Source organism: Taudactylus pleione, unplaced genomic scaffold, assembly GCF_031769625.1.
Source record: "Taudactylus pleione unplaced genomic scaffold, aTauple2 ptg000184l, whole genome shotgun sequence".
NCBI classification, from domain to species: Eukaryota; Metazoa; Chordata; class Amphibia; order Anura; family Myobatrachidae; genus Taudactylus; species Taudactylus pleione.
Window position 1 is genome coordinate 3,620,109 of NW_028284586.1, and position 11,675 is coordinate 3,631,783.

Below are 11,675 nucleotides of genomic sequence, written 5' to 3' on the forward strand. Positions count from 1 at the left end.
TGCACAAGAGCTTGAGACACAAGATGACTGAACGGTCCCCCCTGTTACCCTGGTCCCAAGCATTTTGGATATGGGAGACACAACCTGTACAGTATCTCATATCTTCCTGTATCTTTCTGGTCATTGTCTTTTATTTATTTTCTTGCCTTACCTACTATTCTGTCTGTGGCAGTTTCTCTTTTTTTCCATTGTCTATGCCAGCCTATCTACCATCCCCTCTCTGTGTCAGCCTCTCTACCCATCCTGTATGTGCCAGCCTCTCTACCCATTGCCTATTTGTGCCAGCCTCTCTACCCATCCTGCTTGTGCCAGCCTTTCTACCCATTGTCCGTCTGTACCAGCCTCTCTACCTATTCCCAGTCTCTGCCAGACTCTCTGCCCATGCTCAGTCTACTAGGTTCTCTGCCCATGCTGAGTGTGCCAGCCTCTGCCCATTCCATGTTATTTTGGAAATGGGAGATGTCTTTATAGGTCCTGATTTTGAGGAGTTAATTGATATATGAGCACTGGTAATTGATCAAGTGATTAGTTGCTGTGAGTCATACACTATTGCTTCAGATGTGCCAAATTGCCCTTTTCTGCGTGACAGGTCTCGTCTTACTTGGCTTGCGCTGTGCGTCTCTTTCATAGGTTTTTTACCTGAAAATGCATTATAGTCGCAAAGATGTGAGAACCCGCTTCCCGATACTGCACAGACTAATTTGATATGCGACGCTTGTATATCTGTGTGTGTCTGTGTCTGTATATAAGTGCTACAGTGCAGCGGCCGCGGCTTTCTTCCATGCCAGGGCCTGTTGTGGTTCCTATACAGATTCAGTCGCACACAGATATAAGCGTCACATATAAAATAAATCAGTGCAGTCTCCTGGAATGTTTTGTCATTTTTTGAGCGAAAACATTTTTAAGAAAATCCTTGGCGCACACGGAGTAGCACAGGACCTGGCGTCTCACGCCGCATGGCATATTGAGGCTAGGTGTATGATGACACATCTGTATGTTAATACTTAAGGTGCATACACACGTAACGATTTTGTAACCAACGCTCTGCTGTCAGATTTTCCCTTGAAAAAGTGAACGATTTTTTGAAGTGTAATGAACATTCTTCCCTTAATGAAAATTGTCATGTTGGACAAATCTGAAATGGACGATGAACAATAACTATAAGCGCATTTGTGATTATTGGTCATCGTTATAAACGAAATGATTTTTTTGAACGATTTAACGATAATGACGTCATTATCGACAAATCGATCAAAAAATCGCTACGTGTGTAAGCACCTTTAGTCCGTTGTGGCATTGTGTGTTATACAATTTCATTATGAAGGAAAAGGAAATGTGACACTTGGGATATAGGAGCTCATTCAGACCCGCTCGCAAGTTGTGGTCGCTCACTTGCAAAAAGGGGCCGGATATTTAGTGCTCGCACTGCGTCGCGTAAGAACGCCCAATATGTTTTAGCGAGCTATGGCAAATTGCCCTCGCAAGTGTCTAATGATGCCCCCTTGCCACTTGCAACACACGTCATCTCCGGGAAATGAAGGATTAATCGGGACCATCGTGAGCCATCGGAGCTGCTCGCAGCCCTTGGGGTTGCCTTAACCTGCCACAAGCACAGCGATCAGCGCTGGCTGTAATACATGCAGGTGACGTGTACAATGACGCTACTTTGCTAATTATGCACACCCTTTAAACGGCGTTTTGGCGGACACGCCTGCGTTCGCACATCCACTCCTCCGTTCACAAGCACCTTCCCCTGTTACCTCCCACAAACAGCACTATCTGTCACTCAAAGCAGCGACTTGATAGTGGCTTACGAGCTACCAAAATCAGATTGCAACGAATGGCTTGCGCACACGCACTGCGAATTATACGCATGCGCAGATGGGCGAAAATCGCTCAGGGCGAGCGATTGCGCCTTAGCGAGCAGGTCTGAATCAGGTCCATAGTCAGTCTCACGGCTGACGGGATGCCCGCGGTCTAAATACTGGCGCTGGAATACCAACAGCAGTCAGGATCCCGAATCGAAAATACAGACCATCGGCATCCCGAAGGTAAGTATGGGTGGTTCGGGGGAGGGTTAGGCACTAGGGGGAGGGTTAGGTTTAAGGTGCAGGGAGGAGGGGTTAGGTTCAGGCACTAGGGGGAAGGTTAGGATTAGGCACCACAAACAGAGGGTTAGGGTAGGGAGAGGAGAAGGGTTTTCATACCAACCAACAGGCGTCAGTATGTTAACCCTGTCGGGATTCCGGTGTTGAGAATCTGACCTCCGGGATCCCGACTGCTGGCAATCCATACCGGACACGTGACGCTTTAATTGTTCTGATGAATGCTTGGTTGGTTGGTATACGGCCACTGGTGATTTAACTTAAGGTGGGTCTGATTCCAGGAATGGATGATGATGATGATTTTGTGTAATCTAATCATAGGTCATCACTTCATACCAGCAGTAATTACATGTAACAGTGCTTATGAATGTAAGGTGACTCCCTTAGAACCAATTGCCAATTTGCATATTTATTTTGGCCTGGCATATTTTTACATTGTATTTCCAGAGAACACATGTGCCAAGCTACAATATGGCATAATGCCCATTCCTGCATTCACTTTCAGTAAGGGGGAAATCCTATATTTTTAGAATGCCAAAAATTTAGTACAGGACAGACCACTTATCTTCAGGCTAACAATGATATGCATGGGCAGTGTAATCACTTGTCTAGCGTGGTCCCATGAGACGTGACCACACCAGTTGGGACTTTCTTTGACACAGTCGCATCTGATGTGACAGTGTCAGAGGAGCCTCCCGGCGGCTGCTGTATACTAATCTTCCAGCAGACACCTGGCTCAGTCCACCCAACAGACCCCTCAGTTACCATAAATCCTCCCCTCTTCCTCCTTCCAGCCTAAAAGCATCACCCACCCCCTGGTGCTGGAGATATCATTTAGTTACCCTGCTTTCACGTCATTTATCCATACTGTGATGCAATATTTCTGGACGCTACAAGTCAGAGTGTAGGATAAGGACACAAACAGTACAACGTAATAAGGGTCTCTGACTGCACTTCCTAATCACCATGCTGTGCTGCCTATTCCTAATCTGAGGGTCCCCTCCCTGAGAATATAGAGATTCACTAGTAAATGGGAAAATGTGGCGCTGATTACAAGTATTTTCCCTGGTCATTGCTTTCTATCAGGGAGCAGCGATGCTGGGAAATAATGCTATTGGCATCAGGGCTGTCTTATAGCAGTGTGGGCCCTGGGCAAAGCAATTCCCTGGGTCCCCTTACCCACCCATGATATGGTATTATTGCAGCAATAATCCCCGTCATAGGCCATTATTCAATTTGATGGCGAAAAGTCAGAGGTCGGACTTTTCGTCATCATCGCCATTTTATGCAGGGATAAAGTATCTGGCGTGTGGCGGCTTATCCCCGCATTAAATTAGGAATCAGCAAAAACTGGTGCCAGCGGAAAGGTAAGTATCGAAAAAATCCTGGGAATTTTCGAGAATTCATCCTGGCACCCCCCTAAAGATGTCCTGACTTGGGGGATCACTATGGGTGCCCCCGTTTTTGCCTGCTGAAGGAAATGGGGGGGTTTTAATAGCCGCGGCAGGTGCATAAATGCGGCTTTAGAAGAAGGGGTGAAAAATAGCATTTAGGTTTTTTTTTTTTTGAAATAACTATTTTAATGAAATTTGGTGTACATGAAAATGGGTGCAAACATATTTTTAAGTCCATAAAGTCACTTTTTAAAAATTCTTCAAAAATGCACCTGCCTCTATCACCCGCAATGAAGAAAACACCTGCCGCATATTTGAAAAACCCTCTGGAATAAATTTCGCTACTTTAGGATTTTGTCCCCCATATTTATTTATTTTTTTAACCCCAAAATTAAACTTAATTTTTTGGGGTGTCCGATTTTTTTTAAAAACATTTTTTTTGACACACATTACAGGAGTGTAGGCTATTTTTTTTTTATGCCTGCACCCCTAAACCCTAATTCTGCATTTTTCTTCGCCATGTATTACATGGTGAAAACTTAATCCCATTTTTTTACAAGGATTTTTCGCACCTGCAAAAAGTCTTTGTAATTGAATACGGGTATAATTAACAGGCGAAAATGACATCACGGTTTTTCGCCTCAAATTGCATTTGGCCCATAGTGAGATTTTATACAGCAATAGGATTGCGCAGTGATTTGATTCATGCTGCGCAGCTCAGCCCTTATCTTTGCGGAGCGAGTGGCGACACCCCAGATACATTACTCTACCCCCCAGATACATCACTATACTCCCCAGATACATCACTATACACCCCAGATACATAACTATACCCTCCCAGATACATTACTATACCCCCCCAGATACATTACTCTACCCCCCAGATACATCACTATACACCCCAGATACATCACTATACACCCCAGATACATTACTATACCCCCCCAGATACATTACTCTACCCCCCAGATACATTACTATACACCCCAGATACATCACTATACACCCCAGATACATTACTATAACCCCCCAAGATACATTACTATTACCCCCCAAGATACATCACTATACCACCCCAGATACATCACTATACCCCCCAGATACATCACTATACACCCCAGATACATCACTATACATCCCCAGATACATCACTATACACCCCAGATACATCACTATACACCCCCAGATACATCACTATACCCCCCAGATACATTACTATACCCCAGATACATCACTATACACCCCAGATACATCACTATACCCCCCAGATACATTACTCTACACCCCAGATACATTACTATACACCCCCAGATACATCACTATACACCCCAGATACATTACTATACACCCCCAGATACATTACTCTACACCCCAGATACATTACTATACCCCCCCAGATACATTACTCTACACCCCAGATACATCACTATACCCCCCAGATACATTACTCTACACCCCAGATACATTACTATACACCCCCAGATACATCACTATACACCCCAGATACATCACTATACACCCCAGATACATTACTATACCCCCCAGATACATTACTCTACCCCCCAGATACATTACTATACACCCCAGATACATCACTATACACCCCAGATACATTACTCTACCCCTCAGATACATTACTATACACCCCAGATACATCACTATACCCCCCATATACATTACTCTACACCCCAGATACATCACTATACTCCCCAGATACATTACTGTACTCCCCCAGATACATCACTTTACCCTCCAGATATATTACTATACCCCCCAGATACATTACTATACACCCCCAGATACATCACTATACACCCACAGATACATCACTATATCCCCCATATACATCACTATACACCCCAGATACATCACTATACACCCCCAGATACATCACTATACACCCCAGATACATTACTATTACCCCCCAAGATACATCACTATACCCCCCCAGATACATCACTATACATCCCCAGATACATCACTATATACCCCCAGATACATCACTATACACCCCCAGATACATCACTATATCCCCCATATACATCACTATACACCCCAGATACATCACTATACACCCCCAGATTCATCACTATACACCCCCAGATACATTACTATTCCCCCCAAGATACATCACTATACCCCCCCAGATACAACACTATACATCCCCAGATACATCACTATACACCCCCAGATACATCACTATACACCCCCAGATACATTACTCTACACCCCAGATACAATACTATACACCCCAGATACATCACTATACCCTCCAGATACGTCACTATATCCCACAGATACATTACTATACCCCCCAGATACATTACTATACCCCCCAGATACATCAATATACACCCCAGATATATCACTATACACCCCAGATACATCACTATACACCCCAGATACATCACTATACACCCCCAGATACATTACTATACCCGCCAGATACATCATTATACACCCCCAAATACATTACTATACCCCCCAGATACATTACTGTACATTCCAGATACATCACTATACCCCCCAGATACATCACTATACACCCCCAGATACATCACTATACACCCCAAATACATAACTATACCCCCGAGATACATTACTATACTCCACAGATACATCACTATACACCCCAAAAACATTACTATACCTTGCCAGATACATCACTATACACCCCCAGATACATCACTATACACCACAGATACATTACTCTACCCCTCAGATACATTACTATACACCCCAGATACATCACTATACCCCCCAGATACATTACTCTACACCCCAGATACATTACTCTACACCCCAGATACATCACTATACTCCCCAGATACATCACTGTACTCCCCCAGATACATCACTATACCCTCCAGATATATTACTATACCCCCCAGATACATTACTATACACCCCCAGATACATCACTATACACCCCCAGATACATCACTATATCCCCCATATACATCACTATACACCCCAGATACATCACTATACACCCCCAGATACATCACTATACACCCCAGATACATTACTATTACCCCCCAAGATACATCACTATACCCCCCCAGATACATCACTATACATCCCCAGATACATCACTATATACCCCCAGATACATCACTATACACCCCCAGATACATCACTATACCCCCCATATACATCACTATACACCCCAGATACATCACTATACACCCCCAGATACATCACTATACACCCCCAGATACATTACTATTCCCCCCAAGATACAACACTATACATCCCCAGATACATCACTATACACCCCCAGATACATCACTATACACCCCCAGATACATTACTCTACACCCCAGATACATTACTATACACCCCAGATACATCACTATACCCTCCAGATACGTCACTATATCCCACAGATACATTAATATACCCCCCAGATACATCAATATACACCCCAGATACATCACTATACACCCCAGATACATCACTATACACCCCAGATACATCACTATACAACCCCAGATACATCACTATACCCGCCAGATACATCACTATACCCCCCCAGATACATCACTATACATCCCCAGATACATCACTATATACCCCCAGATACATCAATATACACCCCCAGATACATCACTATATCCCCCATATACATCACTATACACCCCAGATACATCACTATACACCCCCAGATACATCACTATACACCCCCAGATACATTACTATTCCCCCCCAGATACATCACTACACCCCCCCAGATACAACACTATACATCCCCAGATACATCACTCTACACCCCCAGATACATCACTCTACACCCCCAGATACATTACTCTACACCCCAGATACATTACTATACACCCCAGATACATCACTATACCCTCCAGATACGTCACTATATTCCACAGATACATTACTATACCCCCCAGATACATTACTATATCCCCCAGATACATCAATATACACCCCAGATATATCACTATACACCCCAGATACATCACTATACACCCCAGATACATCACTATACACCCCCAGATACATTACTATACCCGCCAGATACATCATTATACACCCCCAAATACATTACTATACCCCCCAGATACATTACTGTACATTCCAGATACATCACTATACCACCCAGATACATCACTATACACCCCCAGATACATCACTATACACCCCAAATACATTACTATACCCCCGAGATACATTACTATACTCCACAGATACATCACTATACACCCCAAAAACATTACTATACCTTGCCAGATACATCACTATACACCCCCAGATACATCACTATACACCCCAGATACATCACTATACATCCCTAGATACATTATTAAACCCCCCAGATACATCACTATACACCCCAGATACATCACTATACCCCCCAGATACATTACTATACACCCCAAATACATTACTATACTCCCCAGATACATCACTATACCCCCCAGATACATCACTATACACCCCAAAAACATTACTATACCCCCCAGATACATCACTATACACCCCCAGATACATTACTATACCCCCCAGATACATCACTATACACCCCAAAAACATTACTATACCCCCCAGATACATCACTATACCCCTCATTTACATTACTGTACCCCCCAGATAAATTACTATTTACCCCAGATACATTACTATACACCCCCAGATCAGAGCCGTAACTAGACTCTTGGTGCCTTGTGCCAGAGAGAGCATTGGCATTTAAATAGGGAAATAAGATGGTACACTTGAAAAAAGGCCATGGTCTCATGGGGAAGGGCTAGGGAAGAGATAGGGGAGGCCAGGAGATGCTGGGGATAAAAGATGAGGAAGCTACAAGTGAGAATGATAATAAATAGGAAAATTGACAGGCCTAACAGCGCCCTCTGCCCTGTGGTGCCCTGTGCCAGGGCACAGGTCGCACCACCTTAGTTATGGCCCTGCCCCAGATACATTGCTATACACCCCCAGAAACATTACTATACTCCCCAGAAACATTACTATGCCCCCGAGATACATTACTATAAACCCGATACATCACTATACTCCCCCAGATACATTACTATACCCCCCAGATACATTACTGTACCCCCCCAGAAACATTACTATACCCCCAGATACAACTATAAACCCCCCCAGAAACATTACTATAGCCCCCAGATACATTACTGTACCCCCCCAGATACATTGCTGTACCCCCCAGAAACATTACTATACCCCCCAGAAATATTACTATACCCCCCAGATACATTACTATACACCCCAGATACATCACTATACACCCCCAGATATATTTCTGTACCCCCCAGAAACATTACTATACACCCCCAGATACATCACCAAACACCCCAGATACATTACTATAGCCCCCAGATACATTACTATACACCCCCAGATACATTACTATACACCCCAGATACATTACTATACCCCTAAACACACCTCTCCCACCTGATACATTTCCCTCCGAACCCACCACACCCCCCAGAAAGTATGTTTAAACCCCCCTGATACATTTCACCTCCCCCCATATAATAGAAGTGTACACCCCCACCTAACATGGATACAGAGCCATCCTTACCTGTGTTTGCAGCATTGTAGGTGGCTGTTCCCTCACACACTGGAAGCTGTCAGGACTCTGCAGGGAGATCCCCCAGGAGAAGGATAGCTAGCCCGGGCAGGGAGGGACGGGGACTCGGACAGACCAGGCAGAGCATGAGGGGGCGGGGACACGGGGAGGGACAAGGAACGTAATTCAGCAGCTGCAGTGCAGATAGGAGATCATCTGCAGATAGGAGAAGGATGGACAGACCCGGCAGCTGCAGCACAGCACAGACTAAAGCCACGCTCTCCTCTGCTTTGCTCTTCTATGAGAAGGGGGCCCGTCCCGCAGTTGCTATGCTAGCCAGTAGTTACAGTGACTGACGGGGCCCGAAGCGCACCACTTATTTTATTACCAAACTACTTTGAGACGTCTGCGGGCCAGGTACATTAGTACAGCAGTACCCCCCTGATGGTCACCCTGGGGGAAAGATCGGAATACAGTGCTCCGGCGGCCGGCTTTTATAAATATCAAAAATTTACCAACTGGCCGCGGCTGCAGACATCTGACGGGGTCACGCTGGGTACACCCTGCACGGCTGATCAGGAGAGATTAATTCCATTAGCCGCTGATCATAAAGGTGTGTACCCAGCTTATTTCACATACACAATGTTTACACATGATACACAACTTAAATATATATACAATGTAGCTGGTATGAAACGGTCATTACCAGCAGTATAGCCGTTTATAAAATTAATGAAACGTTGTTACCAGTAAAACTTGGTGGTTTTATTAACTAATATGCATATTTGTTAATAAAATGATACTGAATCAGGAATAAGTAGTTATCATTTACATCATTTCATTATATAAAAATCAACAATTATGGGGACAGTTTTGGAGCATTAAGAAAAGAAATGTAGCAACAAGTGACCTTCATTATGGCAGCTCATATGTTACATGTTTCTTACAATGCAACATTTTATCCAATTATATCATACGTAAGAAAGATAATAAGCACAGGTAGTCCCTATTGTACTCTGATACTTATGACAGTTAATACTCAAGCACCTATAATCCCTCAATTAGACAAGTAGTCCCTATAATACTTAAGTACCAAATATTGATTATATAGTAACATTTTAAAGATAAAGTGTTGTCAATGTAAAATAATGAATTGAATATAACAACTCTCCAACTACACTTTGTGCCTCTGATACTGCTGCGGTTCTACAACTGCCCCATACTAAGAATCGTTTTACCTGATAAAACCTCCTTCCCCTCTCTACCTGGTCTTGGCTGATCTCCATCAAATTCTTCAGCCTCTCTCGCTGCGCTCTTCCTCTTCTTTGCCAGAGACTCCCCCGATCTGTGTTTTCTCTTCCTGCTTTTCTTTACTCTCCTCTTCTCTTGACCATCTTCAGGACATGGCTTCTTCGCTTTTGGCTCCATATTGCTCCTCTTTCTGCTCCTCTTCCCTCCTGCCATCTTCTCTTTCTTCTGTGGCGGCTCCAAAGTCTGCTTATTGCTCCTTTTCCCTCCTGCCATCTTCTCTTTCCTCTGTGCCGGCTCCATGGTCTCCTTATTGCTCCTGTTTCTGCTACTCTTACTTCCTACTGTCTTCTCTTTCTTCTGCGCTGGGTCCTGCTTCTCCCCACTGGGCTCCGTCTTCTGCACCAACGTCAGTTGGATCTTCTAACTGCCGCTGCCAACTTTGAAAGTAAACAACTCTGTTGCCATGACTACAGGTGCATGAGGTCAGGCCATGGTTTCATGTGATGTCACCTGCTTGCTGCTCTCTCAAATACACTGTAATGTATATATTATCCATGAGGATACGTGTTTGATTGGTAGAGAAATTTGTGGATGGAAAGTTTTTTTTTTTTTAGTATTTTGCACTCAGTGTAAGTCGCACATTATTTATGCCTTACCGGAAGTGCTTCCCATGATCATATTCCTACTTTATTTTTATATTTTTATAACTTGCAATAGTGGAATATAGGCCAAAATGTACATATATTATAAATTGTAACTAATTTTCCAGGATAATGAAACAATGAAAAATGAATTAGCAAAACCTGCAGTCACACAGTGAAAGTTGTATTGGAGAGGTTGTGGCTATTCTTAAGGAGGTACCAAGAATGATAATGTTTATTGATATTCATAAGTGTCTCACCTCTCATGTAAAAAACTAGTCATATACCCCATGGGGGATGCATGCCAAATTCATAGACAATAGACCAATTTGTCAGGTGATTGATGGATTAAAATTATTTGCCATATATGGAGGATCAAGAGACATATTTCTAACTTATAGTAGCTCTATGATCCTGGTTCTTCCCAGGCTCAGGTACAGAGGTGGATTGACCGTAGGCCTCACTGGGAGTTTTTCCATAGGCCGTCAGCCCCATGGCACCATTGGGTCACATAGTGCATCTTTTAAAAACGCTTGTTTCTTGTTTGTTTATTTTTCATACATCTTTTCATTGAACATTTTAAAAAAAGAAACAGAATGTACAGATAGCAGATTCCAATGATATATGGTATTGTATAGTAAGGACAGACATGAAAATAGTCCAATCTTCCAATAAGTGAAAAATTGTACCATTCATAAATCTGCTAGATAAATATATATCATTATTGTTATACATT

At 43.4% G+C, this 11,675-nt stretch overlaps 1 protein-coding gene across 1 annotated transcript in view; it reads right to left on the bottom strand.

Annotated features, from left to right (window-relative positions):
- Window positions 1-10,598, bottom strand: part of LOC148519706 (protein kinase C delta type-like) — a 38,435-nt gene extending 27,837 nt beyond the window's left edge. Inside the window, exon 1 of the mRNA XM_088476198.1 lies at window positions 10,286-10,598. Coding sequence (XP_088332324.1) covers window positions 10,286-10,598 — 313 coding nt within the window. The remainder of the gene's footprint in view (window positions 1-10,285) is intronic.
- Between the last annotated feature and the right edge of the window lie 1,077 nt (window positions 10,599-11,675).